General features: G+C 42.5%; 3 protein-coding genes and 1 long non-coding RNA gene across 24 annotated transcripts in view; 2 read left to right on the plus strand and 2 right to left on the minus strand.

Annotated features, from left to right (window-relative positions):
* Window positions 1–30: 30 nt before the first annotated feature.
* Window positions 31–9,729, minus strand: cdc14b (cell division cycle 14B). 17 transcript variants are annotated; one of them, XM_088374938.1, is made up of 15 exons: window positions 9,373–9,729; window positions 8,013–8,103; window positions 7,503–7,578; window positions 7,180–7,314; window positions 7,021–7,097; window positions 6,804–6,870; window positions 6,584–6,734; window positions 6,278–6,508; window positions 6,061–6,199; window positions 5,521–5,683; window positions 5,351–5,445; window positions 2,358–2,405; window positions 2,152–2,274; window positions 1,069–1,137; window positions 31–957 (listed from the first exon to the last, which is right to left on the minus strand). In XM_088374938.1, exons 1-15 carry the CDS (start codon window positions 9,482–9,484, stop codon window positions 918–920), a joined length of 1,617 nt encoding a protein of 538 aa, XP_088231064.1. In that variant the 5' UTR covers window positions 9,485–9,729; the 3' UTR covers window positions 31–917. The 17 variants fall into 17 exon arrangements, 12 of the variants coding, with proteins under 12 accessions (XP_088231064.1, XP_088231063.1, XP_088231058.1 ...); XM_088374937.1 differs by lacking the exon at window positions 1,069–1,137 and adding an exon at window positions 1,470–1,605 and having other exon boundaries at window positions 7,180–7,272; window positions 9,373–9,727; XM_088374932.1 differs by lacking the exon at window positions 1,069–1,137 and adding an exon at window positions 1,470–1,605 and having other exon boundaries at window positions 2,379–2,405; window positions 9,373–9,727.
* Window positions 7,931–11,722, plus strand: LOC148397784 (uncharacterized). The gene is made up of 3 exons (XR_015858446.1): window positions 7,931–10,407; window positions 10,484–10,674; window positions 10,734–11,722. It is a non-coding gene; the product is annotated as an uncharacterized LOC148397784 (long non-coding RNA).
* prxl2c (peroxiredoxin like 2C) lies at window positions 10,300–12,251 on the minus strand. 3 transcript variants are annotated; one of them, XM_088374948.1, is made up of 6 exons: window positions 11,863–12,251; window positions 11,580–11,648; window positions 11,148–11,201; window positions 10,966–11,071; window positions 10,760–10,894; window positions 10,300–10,552 (listed from the first exon to the last, which is right to left on the minus strand). In XM_088374948.1, the coding sequence occupies exons 1-6, from the start codon at window positions 12,046–12,048 to the stop codon at window positions 10,371–10,373; spliced, it is 732 nt and encodes a 243-aa protein (XP_088231074.1). In that variant the 5' UTR covers window positions 12,049–12,251; the 3' UTR covers window positions 10,300–10,370. The 3 variants fall into 3 exon arrangements, with proteins under 3 accessions (XP_088231074.1, XP_088231073.1, XP_088231072.1); XM_088374947.1 differs by having other exon boundaries at window positions 10,300–10,623; window positions 11,863–12,187; XM_088374946.1 differs by having other exon boundaries at window positions 10,466–10,894; window positions 11,863–12,250.
* A 466-nt stretch (window positions 12,252–12,717) lies between these two features.
* The window catches only part of fbxl17 (F-box and leucine-rich repeat protein 17), a 178,010-nt gene continuing 171,916 nt past the window's right edge, over window positions 12,718–18,811 (plus strand). Inside the window, exons 1-6 of one of the 3 annotated variants that reach the window (XR_015858440.1) lie at window positions 12,718–13,081; window positions 13,926–14,444; window positions 14,606–14,986; window positions 15,048–15,170; window positions 15,276–15,533; window positions 15,607–15,738. Coding sequence is in view for 2 of the 3 variants with exons in the window: in XM_088374927.1 (XP_088231053.1) it covers window positions 13,947–14,444; window positions 14,606–14,986; window positions 15,048–15,170; window positions 15,276–15,533; window positions 15,607–15,738 (1,392 nt within the window). In the remaining variant the exon portion in view is untranslated. Of the gene's footprint in view, window positions 13,082–13,513; window positions 13,609–13,925; window positions 14,445–14,605; window positions 14,987–15,047; window positions 15,171–15,275; window positions 15,534–15,606; window positions 15,739–18,811 lie in introns of those variants that run through there. The other 2 variants (XM_088374927.1, XM_088374928.1) reach the window with 2 other exon arrangements.

An 18,811-nucleotide genomic window follows, 5' to 3' on the forward strand; every position in this document is an offset into this window, starting at 1 on the left:
TTGTTCAGATATATAAATGAAGAGGAAACACAGGGATAATTACTTTTTTTTACTTAAAAAAAAAAAAAGATCATATAGTATATGCTTAAAATCAGTATTCATATAGTGGATACGTCCCAGTAGGACGGTTTTGATTAAAACAGTAAGTACAAAATATTTACACATTTTTTAAAGTAAATATTTACAGTTATGAAATACAACTGAATAACTCACAAGTGCATAATAGTATTGTGACTCGACAAATGTGCATTATGAACATGAACATTCAAGCTATTTAAAGGGACAGTGTAGATTGTTTTGTTTCTGCCACCTAGTGGTGAACTAATAGAACACAATGACCCAAGTTCAAAGCCTGTGCATTTTGAAGCGCACACACACACACGACACTGCCAAAGTGACACTTTGCAGGCCTACCACCAATTTGGTCAAGTCAGTGCATTACATTTGTTACCCATGCAGTAGTCACTGAGCCAGCAAATTTGTGATTGTCTCCTTGGGGAATCCCGAGCAGAAATATGGCAACACGTCATCAGCGTCCTGTACCGTAAGGTGTGACCCATGTAATTAGTAATTCCCATACTACAACTATATTCAAGAAATGTACTACATGTTGACGGAACATATTTTGTTGCATATCGAAATGGGTAGAATTTTAAATGGAACTTTGAAAGTTGTAAACATTCTTGACACTGTCCCTTTAACTAAATGATTAAAATTATTTGACTTTCAGCCTGCCACTGAGGATTAACAGTTAAAAATCTCTACGACCATGTGTTGAATATAAAAGTTTTAAACACTTAAATACCATGTAATTTTAGGAAGAATCATACCGCTTGAAGCTGGTTGTAAAAATGTAAAAAAAAAAATAAAAAAAAAACACTCAAAAGTCAGTCTTCAGGGTTTCCACATCCACAGGCTCACCGGAGTAAAGGAGCTCGGGCTTTAGGTATGGAGTGACTGTGAAGAACAGAGAGAAAGACTCAACTGACTGAGAAAAACACTTGAAATCATTTTCCGTCTCACATCACAAAGATAATAAGATTACATGAACAAAAGATAGATAGATACCACAGTTTAGAAAATTGCTCAGATTGCAAAGCACGGCGAGCTTTACGTCCTCTGGCGGCGGCGGCGGCTCTGTTGTGTGCGAAACACAAAAGAGGCGAGGAAAAAATGAGATGAATGCCCCAGACGAGCAGAAACAGCATTGTGGAGAATAGTGATAGTAACGGGCAAGCGAAGGAACCAGGGAAGCTATAGCCAGTCATACTCCAAATAACTCTCGTCTTTGGAGGACATGCAACAAGCGGTGCCATTGGAAGGAAGTGCAGAAAGACTCGGATACTTGGCAGGAAAGATCATTTCAAGACTCAAAAATACCCAACCCCTGACTAGTGTGAAAGAGAGCTTGTCCAAGGGAAATGCATTGTCCATAAATCTTCATGTGGGTTGATCTGAGGGGAGCTTGCCTGCAAGTGCGCCATGTTTAAGTTGACGGGAGTGCACGCGCTGGCTGCATCTCTGTGGCCGCCACATGGCTCACAAAACACCAGTTCCCTGTCGTTGGCCACTACATGCAAGTTGTCTAGGGAGCCGATCAGTGGGCTGCGACATAGGCAGAGAGAGGAGGTCTTTAAGTTGGGCTTCATGAGTGGCTATAGCCTCTGGGTTGCCTTCTTCACCACATGTTAGGCAGTAACAACACAGTCCTGCTTCAGTTTGGTTCAGTTTGGTAGGAAGTTCAATTTGTTGCCTTTAGTATTATCTCCTGAAGGAAGTTTTCAGTTACGAAAACATGTTACATAAGAAAAGAAAGCGCAGCAATTTTTTTTGTCCAAACTACCCTTTTTCATGTCCTTGCTTAATGCAAATATTTATGGTTATGACTTTACTATTATATTAATGTAGGTCAAAGAGACTAAGGTGCATTCCGAGACTTTTATTATGGAAAAATTACACCCTCCATATTTTAATACAAAAAGTGTTATTCATTTCATAATTACTAACGTAATCACAGTTGACTGAATGGCAGGAATAAATTGGACAGATTACGGAAAAACTACGTACCGTACTAAACCAAACCAAACTGTACTAATCGATGGCTCTGTGCTTGAACTCTACTATACTCTGAGTGCCACGTTGGTCTCCTACCTGCATGCTATTCCACTGTCAGGCAGTGAGGTTCTGGTCCTCTTTCTGGTGTCGGAGTGGTCTGACAGAGCCACCGAGTTGGCGCCAGTCTTACAGCTCTGTGCGCTGGTCTGAAGGATGGCCCTGCTGCAAAGGAGATAAATGACCAAAGTTGGTTGATTGGTGGGTGCGTAATAGGGAAATTGTCTATAGATAGCAAACCTTACTTGAGAGACTGCGATGCTGACCTTGTGTGAATCTTATTCTCTTCTTGCCTGTGAAAACATGATTGACATAAATGTAGAGGTGGTCGAAGCTATACAGATTTGACTTAAGACTTATGTTGCACTCGTTAGACAAAAAATTAGCAAAGCAAAATGCTAGTAGGGGAGGCGGATAATGTGACGCTGAACAACGCTTTACATTAAAGTTACTCATGTAATTGTTGTCAAGCCTGCAATATCACGTAAAAATGTCTGAATTAACCACTTAACGGTGAGGAACTTGAATCATCAGAAAGACCGAAGACAAGATATTCACAGTTAATGGAACTATGGAAAAAAAAAAAGCTCTGCACTAAAAACACAGGCGCCTCTCTTGATATTCAACTAGAGCGTTTAATGCTAACAAAATAGCTCATAAGAATTCATTTAAGAGCTAATATTTAGCCATTTTACATTATTTCATTACACTTCCAAAAACTGCTTTTAGGCATTCTCGGTTTTCCTCTTGACAATCACAAAATACACCTTTAAAGGCACTTGGAATAAAAATGAATGAGAAACTGAAGAAAACATGTTGGTCAAATATTTTTTCCAATGACTGTACATCTGATTTGGCTTGGCAGTTAAAGATGGGGCTCACTTACAGCATTCTCAGTGATTGATCCAGAATGGGGGGGCAGCACATTTTTTGAGGGGGTTCACGGGCCGGTGGAACTCATAGAAATCCTAACCCGTCTATACAGAAATGCAGGATGGTAGAAGGGAAGCCATACACAATCCACCACAGGGCAAGGCTACACAGGGAGGAGAGCAGCATGGCTACCAGTACCAGCCATCTAGAAGGAGGACAAATCCATCAAGAGCAAACAAAAAAAAGAAGGGAATAATAATAAAAAGGAAGGAGAGACAAGAGACGACTGGGCGGAACACAAGGTCTACAAATCTCTGCTTTTACAATGGGACTGGATCAATAAAACAACCCTCTTTAGCTATTATGGCTGAAAAGCATAACGACCAAAACCAAATGATGCCAGTTTTTTTTTCAAGGTTAGCTTCATCGGTGTCTGATAGCTTCTTTATATGGATTAACAACAGCTAGCAAAATCAATTATTGCTGAGTTGACACAATTTACAGCGTCATTGTAAAGGAACAAAACCCCAGACGGTATTAAAATAAGGCAAACGACAAAATATAACATTTAGTGACTCATTCAGCATAACCTCCCACTATCGAGATGAATTAGCATCTTGATATTGAAGGTATACCTAATAAAGTGCGTAAAGGCGATTATCACGAGTAACCAAGCTCCGCTACGATCGTACTGATCCAGTCTCAATTAAAGCAAAAAAGAAAAAGAAAAAAGCAGACATTAAAGCCATGTGAACTCTGCCCAACATTTAGTGACCATTAAACACAAAGACAGATCGAAGACATCTAGAGGAGTGTGTGAGCGTGCATGTCCGGAGGATGTCGTGCCCGTTGCCATGCATGGAGGGGAAAAGGCAGAAAAGGTGCTTTTACATTATTTGCAGTGAGATATGACATGCTCTTCAGTGTTAAACAGTGAAGCCAGATGGTGAGCGCTCAGTTGAGGCGTTAAATAGTTAGACAGCATGGCTGACAAACAACTGGGCTGAAAGCGCAAGAAAATCATCCTGAGAAAAAACCGAATTGAACCGTTCACCAAAAATATCAAAATTGACCAACATAACCGTTGTTTCAATGTGGCGTTACTACTCCTTGATAGCTAAATGGAATTAGAATCCATTATGGTAAAATAAGGATCGGGGAAAATCTCAACAGTTGATTGAACAAGCCTTCACTAATAGCTCATCTTCATCGGGAGCATTAATCAATGGAATCCGAGCGCCAAACTTTGAAATTTGCTATGCTGCAGTCCAATGGATAGCTGTTAGCAAATATTGCACAGCAGAACAGCAAGTCCACGAGAGGCCGAAGTAAATGTGGTGCATTTACTGTACTTATAGCACATCCATGTCGCAGCAAAGCCAAAGGAAAGAAAAATTCAATCAGCCATCCATTTCAACAGGAGTATCTAGCTTTAAACGCGGCAAGTGACGTGCTCTTACCTCCTTCAAACCTCACATCCATTTCATTCCTGTCCACACCACCATTCTCCCTCAGCTATCTTTGAAATGACAGGCAACTCACTGGCCAGAGTGCGGCTGAGAGGCCGCAGCAGAGCACTACCACCTGCCTGGCACAGGGACAACACAGCCACATGGGAAGTTTGGCAGTAGGAAGCCAACCATGGAGTGGGGGCAAGGAGATCGAAGTTCTTCTTACAACCCCCCCTGAAAATTCTTCTGATAAAGATTCATTGTATGTTCCCTTTGAGGAACGGGAGAAAATATGCAGGAAATTAATTTAAAATCAGAAAATACCCAAAAGTCAATTATCTGGCTTGGCTAGTGCCCCTAAAGTCCCCCCTCTAGCTCCGCCAGTGACTCTAAGCACCTGCTAAGTATCGAATTAAAGTGCCACTTCACAGCTACTAGTATGCAAGTTATTGCATCTTAACATGTAAGATTACCTTGTAGAATATATCAACCCATCCATCCACTCATTTGGTCTCCTACTTTCCACACAGCTGTGCTTGCCTAACTAAACAACACAAATTCCTTCCCAAATCACTCATTATATTTAACGCCACTCTTTCCTCACATATTAGCAATTGCCACTTCTAGATTATAGAGTGGCGTACATTCCTTGTAGCCCTAAATGCTATTTACACCAAAGAACCAGCTGAGGTCTACTGCAAGAATACTACAGGGCCCCCATAGCTCATCAAGTAGCAAACAGTATTGTGCCCAAAATCTAATATCGTCCTCGGGTGCCCGTCCAATTAAATCAAACATGGCAGCAACATCGCTCACTTGAGGGAGGGGCGGGGGTCACATTTTTGATAGGAAAATAATCACATTTGAGTTGATTGAGATGGCACTCGAGAGCGGAGGTCTATTTGGATACTTACGATAATGAGCTTGAGGATCTGGCCTGCCTCTTGCTCTTCAGTGCTCGCAGTTTGTCACCCTGTGTCAAGCCGTTCCGGTCCTCGTCGTCACTGTACTGTGGTGATTTGACAACAACAAAAATTATATACAGGAACAAATATTACAGTAGAAATGATTTACAAAAACATACCAATTCCATTTCTCCTTTCTTGGATGTCCTGTTCTTGTTGCTTCCGTTAATGGTTATGTCATCGACTCCTGAGAGGATTCTGGTAACGGCCAGTTTGCCATTCTTCTTTTCGTTTATCTTCTCTCGGAAAACATCTCCCTCCGCCCATAGACTATTCTGCTTCCTAAAAAAAAAACAGTACAACACATTACCTATTAAGATTAAAATGAATAATTAGTCAAAAACTTTGACTGGCACTCAAATGATAGCTTATTAATTGCATCTTGAAGCGCAATAGAAAGTCCAACGCGGTTGAGACTAATAGATTGACATCTTTTCATGACACGGAAAAACAGGCCACAGTGACGGTGGAATGCGTTTTCAGTCAATTTAAAAGCCACAAATTTCTGGCATAAAAAAAAAAAATAAAATGTCTGGAAAAATCCTAAACACATTTGTCAAACACAAAAGACTGTGCTTGTAAAAGAGGAAAACCTAATTGTGTCCAAATATGTTTTTTCCAGACCAGGTATTTTATTTCATTTAACTTTTTGCACCTACTCTTCAACAAAATTCTGCTGAGGTCCAATGATAGATCCCGGGCGGCAGATCCGAATCCAAGCAATGACCTCTGCCGCTGTCATGGAGTAATGCTTCATCATGTAACAGCCAATCAGAGTGCCAGTTCGCCCCAGTCCAGCTGAAATCCAACATTACAGTTGTGGTGATGACTTCCAATCCACAATTATTTTTTCAGTAAGCCTAATTGCGGTTTTACCTTTGCAGTGGACGGCAATGGCTCCCTCCGCGTTCTCACAAATATTTAGGAACTTTCGGACAATGGCGTCATTGGGCGTGCTCCCGTCCACAAAAAAGAGGTCATGATGTTCAAAGCCCGAGTCGGTGAAGCGCTTGGCATCATACATTTTTTTGTTGAGCCGGATGACACTAGTGACGTTGTGTTTTCTAAAGTAAGGGATGTAGGCCTCAGGTGCGTGCAGAGGGTAGCCTGAAGTTAGAAGCAAGAGACATGAGCGCGAGGTAGACGTAACACCGTTTGGAAAGAGTCTGGACTAGAACTTGCCGTTCTCAATTTTGGTTTTGGGATGAGGCCCGCTAAACGCGAGGAACTTTCCTGGAATGATCCAGTTCAGATCTCCATTTTCTGCCCTCTCATAGTGCTCGTATTCCTCCACGTCAAAGTCGGAGAAGTCGAGCCAGCCGTAATGCAGGGCCTGGTAGAAGATAATTTCATAAGCGGCAACATGACTCGGCAATTGTGGGCAGTTTCGAGAAAGGCTTACCTTGTGGACAGCACGCAGGCAATCCAGGATGTTCAGATTGTACATGCAGGTTCCAAATGAGGCATCTCTAAAAAAATCGATTTTAAGCAGCATTTAAATTTCTACTTCTTTTTTAACATTTTGAAAATTGATTTTATTTCTCTCCATGTGATTCAGCATTGTGCCATGCTCTCACTAGCCATAATCATATTTCAGAAGTTGAATCCACTGCTTTTACCTGAATGGAATATATGTGCGGTTCTTTGACACCAAGAGACTGTAGGCTTCCTCTGGCATCATGTTAAGGTACATTACCTGCACACACAGATTTATGCATACACACATGAAATAATAGAATATTTTTTTTACATAATGCATAGAAGCAGTTTCTACTCACTGCATAGGAGCCAATCAGGTAGGCGGCATTGGCTTGCTTTTTCTGGTCACCACAGGTGTAAAATACAATCTTCTTCTTTGAAAGCGTGACGGACTGTGCGGAGACATTAAGAGACATACGAGGCCATCTGTTTACCTGACAAGAATATTTTAATTGCATAATTAATGACATGAGAGGCTTTTATTACAAATAGATCAGATGTTTGAAACTTTTAACACAAAATCTGATTATTTCTTTTTCCATTATTTATTATGGGGGAAAAAAACTGTTGGACTTGAGTATGTGCTTAAGTTCCAGTGTTTGTCGCTTAGTGTCCTAATTACCTTGAGCTTCTTTGTCAGCTTGCACGAAAAGCGATACAACATGGCCAGGTTGAGGGGGCCAAAGTCTGCGTAAAAGCTGCAAGAGAACAAGATTAGAAGCATTAGAATGATGAGTATCATTTCAATGATAGCCTCTGCGACACTTATGTACTTTTCCTTCACTTGTGTCCTCCCTTAGGCAGGGCACAGTTTGTGCTGAATTTCAGCACTCCCCCTTTTAATTAAAATGTCAAAAGCCCAATTATTTGATATCTCTGAAAGATTATACATTTTTGGGGGGGGGCTGTAAAATGTAAACTGTAAATATGCAAAGAATACCACTTTTATAAAAAAAAAAAAAAGATCGCTGAATAAATGTGGGGAAAAAATGCGATTTTGTTGTAATGCATGAAAAGAAAAAAAAAAGGCGATGAGGTCCGCCCATTTACAATGACCTTTGTTACTGTTTAAGTACATGCAATAGATAAAGCACAGAGGCAAACGTTTAATTGGATGAAACTGTTGACTTACTTCTCATATGCCAGCTCTTCGTCTATGCAGAAGCAGTGTCGTTCTGCCGTGCTTTTGATTTTTTGATGAAGGATGGCGAAATATAATTGATCTACAACGTGCACAAGCAAAGAGAAGGTTACATTTTGGCTTTGCAGTCTCCCCTTTCTTAAATTAGATTTACCCCCCCCCGCCGTGCAATCTTACCCTTGAGAAGCTCAACGCATAGAGACGACACATCGTCCGCGGTCATGTTGAACCGAGATGTTTTAAACATGGTACAACCCGATTTCTCCTCACAAAAACGTGCACATACTCAAATAAGAAAAAAAGAACAATCGTGCAACAAAGTTCCCGTGTTGTTCAGTGTTTAAACTGCAATACTGACGTTCAGAAAAGTCTCCGATGGGTGAGTTTCATGTGAAGAAAGTGCGCACTATGCTAAAAGTGAACTCGCCCCTCTGGCTCCGCCCCTCAGCCACCACGAAACGCCATTGGTCGAAAGAAATCTAATGCTTGACACTATTCGAGGAGGTGCCATCAATCCCTCCCATTTGAGTTTAAAGTTTTCCTTTTGTGACACGCCATAGGCTGCGAGAAAGCTAACAAGGCCCAATCACTGCCACTTGGGCGACCGCCTCTTCCAACTGTAATCGTCAAAAACATACACTTTTGCCAGACCCGGCCTTTAACGTTTGCGCGTTGCTTCATATGTCAGCGTGTCTGCCATATTGGATGTGTCAATCTGCCCTACAACTAATGCGTCATTTGCATTAACATCATATGCATATGCGTCTCATACATATAGTCGTATTTTTTGCAATCATGCAGGCATGAACAGACAAGTTATTCTAATGACTTAATGTTTACTCATAAAATAGAAGAAAGTCTGTCACGTGTATTTCTGTAATGTCAAGAGTGTTTACCCCAACCAATATATGTCAGAAGTATTTTTTCTGGGATTAAAATGGATGTCACCTATTCAAGCAGCAAATAAAACGCCTTTCAAAGGGTTACTTTCCACATCCAAAATGGCAAACACGAGCTGCAGGATTCCGCGCTGACGCGACATCTAGCTGCATATGATATCAGGTCAAAACGGAAGAAGGACGTCAGTGCAAGAATATTTGTGTCGTTAAACGTCACCCTTTCGAAAGCTTCTATATCAAAACAACAGTGGAGAACCTAATTTGATGACGATGATAATTGTGGGTGTTTACGACGGTGCAGTCAAAACGCGCAGTGCATTAACAGAGCGGACGGTGTCGCCACATGACAAGAAAAAAAAATCACAGCACATCATTCTAAAAGGGCCATTTTGCATATACGCTGCAATTTGCCAACTCGGTTGGCCGGGTTGATCGTGTGCGACCACCGTTACCTGAAATCTCAATGTAAATATCCGAGTTTGGCTCCGCCTCTGAGCAGTCATGGGCAGCGCAGCACTTCTTCCTCCTCGATTCCGCTCGCCTCCTCTCGCTCTTGCGCTTCATGTCGACTTCACGGCTGGAGCATTGCAGGCATGATGAAGATTCCTCCTCCTGCACGGCTTTGTCGTTTTCCCCTGGATTTGCGTGTTCACGGTGCACCCAAAATGTGCGCGCAAGCCCCCTGTCCTCTGTTGGTGGCGGTGACGTGCAAACTAAGCAGGGGCAGGTTCTGTGCAGCCAGAGTCCCCCTGCATGTGACGTGGTGTGTAATGTGCTGTCGGCGAACCTGCACGGCGTGTGAGAAGTGATCCTGCTGCTCGAATAAAGCCTGCCCTATCTCCGTGACCATTGGAAGGGCGGTGACGTCATCTGCCGTACCATATGTGCAGCATGGAGACACGTTCAAATATTGTACTGGAGAGATGAGAGTAAAGAAAAAAAATGCCGAACCAAGCCATCATCTATCACTGGAGCTGTTAACGCTAAATTAGCACATTTGCTCTGATAAAATAATTCCTAACTTCTCCTTTTCATCGCAACATTGCCTTTTGGTGGTCTGAGGAATAATGGTTGTCTGGTCAGTCCAACACAACTCTTCATCCATAAGCAAAACTGGACCATCTCACTTTGTTACATGTTCTTCAACGACTTTCTTCTTCATGAATGAATCATCTGTTGTTTTTCAATGTCACCGTTAACGTGTCTGCGTCACAGTCATCAGGATTCAAGTTCAAATCTCGGTTTGTGTTGGGTTTGCGTGGAGTCTCCTGATCCTCATGGTTGTGTGCGTTTTCTCTCGCTTCCTCCCACATTCTTAAAACATGCATGACGACTAAATGACCTATTGATGTGAGTGAACACTCAATAGCACTCAACACTCAAGCATGTATATATTGTATATTTTCATTCATTCATTCAGCAGTGAGGCACAAAGACATGTACAACTTAATCAGGTATTTCGCGGCCAAGTTGGGATTGGAACATTGGTGAGTACTGCCAGAATGTTTTTTTTCATCACAGTACTGCTAACTTCCATGTTGCAAAGGGTTCCACTTTGGGCAGGTGAGCCTGTTACACATGGATGACCTTTGCTCCTTTGCTGAAGTTCAGGGTGTGATGAACTCCGGCGAGCTGCAGCAGCCAGTTAATTGGCATGTGGTCCAGATGGTTCATGTCAAAATGACAGAAGTGCAATTGAGAACCTGCAAAGATCTTTGCGCATGAGTGAGCTACAGGAGTTGGCTTTCAAAAACGTAAGTACTACAGTACCCAAGTAGGGTTGAGTGTAATACATTTGCAGATAATCTTGCAGAACTGCTTCGAGAGAGGAAATCTTACCCGGTCCAGCAATGATAGCACCACCTTGCTGATGAAGATCACCCTGGAAATCGAATACAGGACTCGTCATGGCTCTCCAGATACTCTTCATTTGACCCATGAAGACACCAGACTTGACATGAGGACTCGGTTGGGCTTCACACATAGATGAAAGGATCTTCAGTCACGGCATTAATGTGGCATTAACCTGCATTGACTGAGTTTACCTGAGACTGTAAACTTCTCTTCTCGTTTCATTCCGAGCTTATGGTAAATGACCCTCTTGGGGTCCACGTAGATCTCATGAGCGTATCCTGTTAGTGAGCAGAAAGGCTGGACGAGAAATCAAAACCTGCCTGGGTGCTACATTAACACAGTACTTAAAAAATATATAAAAATAAGTGTTTACTTGTATGTGATGATGAGCAGATTGGCCAATGACAACTAGACCAACCTTTGCATCCTGCAACAACAAAGAAAAAGGATTGTAAAAAAATATATTTTTAAAAATAATCTTTATAACTAAGTATTTTGTCTTTATTTTTTTTGTTAAATAGAAGATGCATCTATGTAACTTGTAGCTATAAATCCAGATTGTACACATTATCTTTATTGCATAACTGCCACTTATATACTCATTTAGCTCATTTCAACTAGACAAGAAATGTGGTGTGTGAAGGAGGCATCTTTTTGGTGTGTTTTGTTAACAACACGTGACAGGCACATTTTTACAGTTTTAAGACAACAAGGAACTTATGGAAAAAAAAACCTGCACCATGTTTTCTTTACATTATTATATTTATATGAATATTAGTAGTAGTATTTAGGAGTAAGGACTCACCTCCAGTACCTCTTTGGGTACTTTGCTCAGATCATCCACATAGTCTTTACAGCTGTAACATAAGAAATTCTGCAGGGACATTTTTGGGAGAGCTTAAAAACCACCACATTGTTTACAAATAAACTGTCACCTTGTGCATTCTGTTCAGCTTCCTTTCCGCCTATGCACAATTAAAATATGTTGGAAATCTCAGCAGAAAGCCCCAGGGTTACTAAAGGCAACTTTCAAACACCCATTTAAACGCTACTACCAAATAATGGCTGATAAATCAAGTTTCCCCTACCCGTACAAAAATAATGATCGACTTCCTATCTTGATACAAACTCTTGAACGGGATGGGCGTTCCGTGACGGTCGTAAATGAAACAATCGTCCACGTCTCGGAGGTGCACGTTAATCGGAGAAGATCCACTTTCTCGCGGATTTTCTCTCTCGATTTGCCGAGTTATGGGCAACTTAACTTCTGCCATTTTCCCCTCTTGGGGGTATTTTTAGACGTTCAGCAGGCTGGGAAGCCGCGCCCAACTTTTGCGCGTCACTCGACCACTTGCTGGAGCTTTAAAAAAAATTCTTTTTTTGTGCGTGTTAAAGGCGTCCGCTAATGATGCTCTTGCCTGTCTTGTGTACCGACACCGTGAATTCGATTCCAGCAAGTGACGGTGTGAGTGTGTGCGTGACATATTTCTTTTTATTAAAAAATAAAAATAAATCTGCATTTAATTTATTTTTAAATACAGTGTGTGCTTGTTTTTCGGCCTGTGAGACTGTATTGATAAACAAACTGTCCCAAAGTTGACGGACATGCTTTGGTTAGGTGAGGTTTCGTTTTGGAATGACTGGGGATCGGTGTGGAAGCCAATACGGCAGATGCGCTTAAAAATCGGTTCGAATGGGCTGATGACTCAGTTCGACAACGGGAGTCTGCAGTAGAAATAAACACTGAATAAAAGGGATCAAGCATCTTTAAGTGGGAGAGCACGGACGAGTCTGTGTGCAGTACGTGCTGCACATTAAAGACAAAACAAGTCGTCACATTCACCTAAGGAACATTTTAGATATTTTAAAGAACCTAATTTGCATGTATGTGCAATGCTGTGCTTTGAAGATGGGAGAAAATAACAGGCCTGAGTCGAGTATCCAATCTTGACTCAAGAAATGCGTAAGTGGTAAAAGCCCACCCACCCACCGTGCTGCTGAAATAATAGGGACACAATAATGAAGATAAAAAAATAAAAAATAATTACAGCCGTTTTGAAGTTTTACAGTGCTTGCGCGTATACGTTCATCCTCTTCAGCTTCCGTACTTTGCCCCCACGGTGCGGAAGTGTTCTGAGGAGCACAGTCAGATCTGCCACTGTTTAGTGCTGGGTTGCCCCTAGGCTAACGGCGCTTTTCCGCGTTCTCGTTTCTCTCGACGAGACGGTGTCAGCGTTCATCTCGACCAACCAGAAGAAGTCTATTATGTGAGCTCGGTGGCCAAGTGTGGGAGCACCGTGCGATCCGGTGAGGAATGTCTCATGCCGTTGCTACAGCTAGTTTTTAGCATCCAAAGATGGAGCGATCTAGCCTTGCAGCATAGCTCTTAGTCGCCTCTTTATCACTCATTAAAGCTTGCAAAGATACAGACAATGTCAATGCATGACGCTTCGTTCAGGTTGCAAATATTTGCACCCCATTGCAGTGTTGCTTTGTTTGTGTAGATGCCTCATTTGACAACCTTTTCTCTTGTTTACATCTTTTGTTTTCGTTCGATAGCCACCATGCGACCATTTCTTTACCAAACTGTAGTATCGCAATGTGCTCGTGAATCTGCTTAAACAATAGGTGCAGCGAAATACTTAAACAATCTGGCTTTTCAAAGTCAATAAAGCCCACTTTGGAGTTTACTGACAGAGGCGTTAACTGTGTTCGTTATCATGGTTTGCAGAGATGCGCGGCATAAGGCAGCACAGTGGAATAGTGGTTAGATACGTCCGCCTCTCCATTCTGAGGTTCAGGGTTTGAATCTCGCATCATTGAATGTTATTGATGTGAGTGAGTGCTTTTCTTCAAATGCCCTGTAGTTGACTGTCAACTGAAATTTAAATGAATACTAAAGGTATGATGTAAAAATGTTCAATTTAAATGGATGTAATTAAAAGCCATATTGAAACCTATAAAATAAGCACAGTCCTTATATTTTCCAAGTGCCCTGTGATTGGCTGGTGAGCAGACCAGGCCTCCAGCTCACCTCTGACCCTAATGAACACCGACAGAATGAAAAATGGCTCCACTGTGTTTCAACATTGACCACAGATGTGGTCATTATTATTTGAAACTAAACGTATGGTATCTGATTCCCTTCCAGAGTTTTTTTTGAGTCTTCTATATGGGCCATCTTCTCTCGAAAAATGGTTACGGTTTGAAGAAGAAGACACGCAAGCAGCATCACAGGACAAAGAAGAAGAGGAACTGCTTCCTGCAGGGGCCTTGCATGCTGTGTTTCATCATCCACAGCAGCAGCGGCGGCAGCGGCACTTTGAGCGAGGACAGCGACCCTCCGGAGGCCGGCGTCAACGGCAACGGGTGCCGTCACAGCAGCGTCACCGGCATTACCGTCCCGGGCGTCGGTGCGGTCGGAGTCAGCGCGGCGGCTGCCTCCAAACTCGCCGAGCGCTACGCATTACTCGCCTCTCCTGAGGACTGCTCCAAGTTCTTGCTTTCGCCACCAGAGATAGCTATTTGGGAAGGGCAGGGGAGGAGCCTGTTGTCAGCTGTCCCGGCCAAACTCATTCCACCGCCGGCTCTTTTTCGGACCGCCGGCGTGTCTGTGACTGTGCCCATTCCTGTGCCTGTACCCGGCTGCACCAGTGACTACGCCGAGATGGTGAGATGCTGGTGAAATATTCACCTATGACAATATGGCCTAAAAAGCTGCAATTTTTTTTGATCTGATAAAATACTTGTCAGGAATACGACCAGCTGCACTCCTCAAGTTTCCCAATTCGGTTTTCCTCATGTAATCGGTGTGTGTCTCCCTCCATGCAGGTGTGTAAGAGAAAGTGTTCCGAGGTGCAGAGGTGCACACCTTGCAACAAGCAGCCACGCTGTGCCTTTTCTGCCCCTGATGGTAGCATCGAAAACGGAGGCGTGGGCGGAAGCGTGGGGGAGGCGTCCTCAAACTCCCAAACTGGCCACTGCCATCTTCCCATCTGCCCATTGGCCTCTTCCTCCTCCTCTTCTCCATCATCCTCCTCTTCCTCAACAGTGGCCGACGGCTGCCTCGGGTCGGCTCCTCAGGCCGATCTGCCCCAAAGCTCTGACTCGTCCCCCGCCGGTCTGCAGCACCTTGATGACTGCCAGGCCAGAGGCTCTGACGTTGCGGATCATTTAAGCATCAACCACCTGCCTTCTTCCATTCTTCTTAAGGTCAGCAAAATTCTATTTTTAGATGTGTCTTTGTTATTAAATACCTTCTGTCTCATCACAGGTTCTCTCACATTTGACGGTGAAGGAGCGTTGCTTGTGTGCCTCTTTAGTCTGCAAGTACTGGAGGGACCTCTGCTTGGACTTCCAATTCTGGAAGCAAATCGACCTCAGTGGCCTACAACAAGTAAGTCACAACAGCAAAAAGTCATCTTTTTCATTGCTTAAGCACATTTTTCATCCAATAACAGAAGCTAGGTTAACAAACTGTATTGCTGCCTTCCCTTTTCAGGTAAACGATGATCTCCTGGCAAAAATAGCCTCTCGAAGGCAGAATGTGACCGAGATCAACATCTCGGACTGCAGGGGCGTCCACGACCACGGCGTGTTCTCCTTGGCCTCGCAGTGTCCCGGCTTGCAGAAGTACACGGCTTATAGGTGCAAGCAGCTGGGGGACATATCTCTAGCCTCCTTAGCCGCACACTGTCCTCAACTGATCAAAGTGCACGTGGGAAACCAGGACAGACTGACGGACAGAGCCCTTAAAAAGGTATTACTCATCTGGAGCCCATTTCGTAGAAGAACATAAGCGCCTGATTATTTGTTTCGTCTGTTTCCGTCAGCTTGGAGAGTGCTGCGGGGAGCTGAAGGACATTCACTTGGGTCAGTGTTACGGGATCAGCGATGAAGGCATGGTGGCCTTGGCCAAAGGATGCCCCAAATTGGAGAAACTCTACTTGCAGGAGAACAAACTGGTCAGTCCTGTTGTTTGTCTCAATGTTTGCGTCTGTTGTCGTGCATGGAGAGAAGAGCCCACAGTGTGTGTGTGTGTGTGTTAGTTTTCTGCCATCATTGATGTCCTCCATTGCACTGAACGCCTTTTAAATGTTGCTTAATTTGTTTCTGCTGGACTTTTGAATCCTTTTTTTTTACTTTCATCTTTGAGGTCATTAAGCAACATGTTTATGCTATCGAGCAGCAGGGATATTTTTTTTTGAAAGACGATTTTTCACTCACTTGCTGGGCGGCCTACCAGAGCTTGGAATTATTTATCTTATTTGAAGATTTAAAAAAAACGTCTTACGTTTACCCTGCGACTCAATATAGTGATTTGACAATTTTATGGTAATACGACACATAGTTGAAGAAAATGTTTTCTATCAATGTAAATCAATATTCATATAAAAGTTTATTACTGTCTTTTGGGCATATATCCCAGCTAAAATATTGCAGGGGAAAATACATTTAAGTCCTTTAATGGCAAATTTGGCGGTACATTTCATACCAATATGTGTGTGCTATTCTTCAATTTACCACTAGGTGACGCTATTTGACTAGGAAAAAAATAATAATTTTGGGGAGGGGGGGGGGACCCAAAACGCAGCCAGTTGCTTTCTTCCCCACATCACAGATTGTATTCATAGCAGAACGGCGCAGATTTGAGTGTTTCTTTGCCAACCGGCTATCACGAACCCCCTTTTATTGGTCATTTGGCTTCTTGTCTCCGGACCCTCGCATAGAAATCGAATAGAACCGCTCATTTGTCATGTCGGCTCCCGAATCCCTTTCATTTGTCTCGTCTTTCCAAAGTAAAACCATAAAGATCTTGATGAATTAGCCCACTCACAATTGTTAACAATAGCTCAGTTTGTTAAAAGCCCATTCATCAAGTTCATTGTACAACATATTAGCCGAGAGATGAATATTGCTTCTGTTAACATCTCAGCAAAGCCGCTTGCGTCACAGTCGTTTTTCAGATGTGAGATTGTCACATTCATTTGGTGTTTAAGATAAGAAGTCCAAGTGGGGATTATTATGTCTAGGCTCTCTGGTTACTCAGTTTCTATTACGGTCCCAGACAATTAAAAGAATTCAAAGTAGTAAAGGAACCTTATATGAGATTATCTTCTTCCGGTGATCTGCTTTTAATATGGATGGTGCGCCTTTACAATATTTTCTTTCGCTTCCTCTAAACTTGATTAAGCAAAGAGCCAGAGGATGTTTTTCGGGAGGTCTTTCAATCATCACCCCCTTCTTCCTAGCATTTCTTCTCTTTCCTCTCGTTGTCGTTTGTGCGTTTTCTTTTCCACGCTGGAGGGTCTTCTTTTTGTGTTTAGCAAGCGTGTCCAGTTCTTTTTGCTCATGTATCCTTAAAAGAAATACGCCATACCACTAATAACCGCGCTACCTCTAATCACTGGTCACATTATTAGGTACACGTGTATTGGATTGAATGTGTGTAATTTGATGAGGCGATTTGTTTGCCTCCCGTTTCCCCAAAACACGCATGGGAAGTTAATTGAAGTCTCTGTTGTTGTCTCGCGCTGTGAACGTGAGTAGCGGTTAGGTTAGCCTCTTGAACTTCGGCTCGTCCAATGGCCGCTCGTCTTGAAAATACTTGCTGCTTCATGACACTGTTGTAACGCTTGTAAACATGCTGGTTGTGTGGTCACTTTTAAAAGAAGTACATTTATTTGAAAGTACAGTAAAAGCACAAGTGAGGATAGGAACAGTGGAATATTTTTTAAAATATATTTTTAAAATATATTTTATTTATTTATTTATTTTCATATATAATTTATTTTTTGTATTTATTTTTATATTTTTATTATAAGGCAGTTTTTTTTTAAATATCCATATCGCTAGCGTTGGACCATAATGCAGACAAGTACCGTATTTTCCGCACTATAAGGCGCACCTTCAATGAATGGCCCATTTTAAAACTTTGTCCATATATAAGATATATACATTTAGCCCGCGGGCCGGACTTTGGACACGCCTGCTGTAGTGGCTCAATATTGGTCCATATATAAGGCGCACCTGATTATAAGGCGCACTGTCGGCCTTTGAGAAAATTGGAGGTTTTTAGGTGCGCCTTATAGTGCAGAAAATACGGTAAATGAACGACTGGAACTTGATGTTGCTTGTTGATTTTTGAAACTTAATTTCAGCTTTCTTGTTGTATTGTAACATTGATGTCTCCAAGTTTATTTGATGTTACAGCTGGTGGCTGTACGGCGTCTCAGATGCTTTTTTTGGCAGTGTCCCTGCATTCCTGATTGCTGCTCATCCACTATTTATGTCACACTTGCTTTTTATGCCATTGCTTGCCTTTCAAGTCTTGTTTTCGTCCTCTGAAGTGAGAGTTTCTCGCTCTCTCTCTCTCGCCCATTCTTATTCTGTTGTCTCGCATCACCTGGAAGGGCAAAAGGCTGAGAGAATAACAAATTTCTCGTTTCTTCAGTATACTTAGATGACAGAGGGCAGACAAAAATGAAACTTTTGGCGGATGAATTAAAAATTGCACATAACCCTCTTGCCGTGTTGGCGGCTTTGCTCGACTGTTCTTTTTCAATTAAGCGCCCTTTGAAATGGGTGGACATTTTTGCCCGGAAAGCACTTTTGCTTTTGTAACACTCTTAAATGTGCTTTATCTGCCTTCCTGTCTTGTTAAAATCACAGAGCGTGTGCCTCATTTTCTTGCGATAGCATTGAAAGAATTTTTTTTTTTACACACGCTCGCACACACACTGATTATTTACAATTTCAATCAGTCTCGAATGTGGAAATGTGAGTGGAATTGCAGAAGCCCCCTAACCTAGATTAGCATGTGCCCTCAATTTGGGGCTAATTACTACTTTGCATTTTCAATCAGAGCCCCTGTGCTGCTCTTGCCACGTTTTTCCATCATTTTCCGACAGACCAGGACGAATGGAATTTATTTCTCTTAGCACAAACGGTGCGCGAGTAGCAAGCGTGTTTCTTGGCCACCTCCGATCCGACGGCGGCCTGTCAGCGATCTGTTTTCCGTGGGCGTCGGAATGACAG

This window comes from Syngnathus floridae, chromosome 5 (assembly GCF_059516105.1).
Source record: "Syngnathus floridae isolate MCC-2025c chromosome 5, RoL_Sflo_1.0, whole genome shotgun sequence".
Taxonomy (NCBI): domain Eukaryota; kingdom Metazoa; phylum Chordata; class Actinopteri; order Syngnathiformes; family Syngnathidae; genus Syngnathus; species Syngnathus floridae.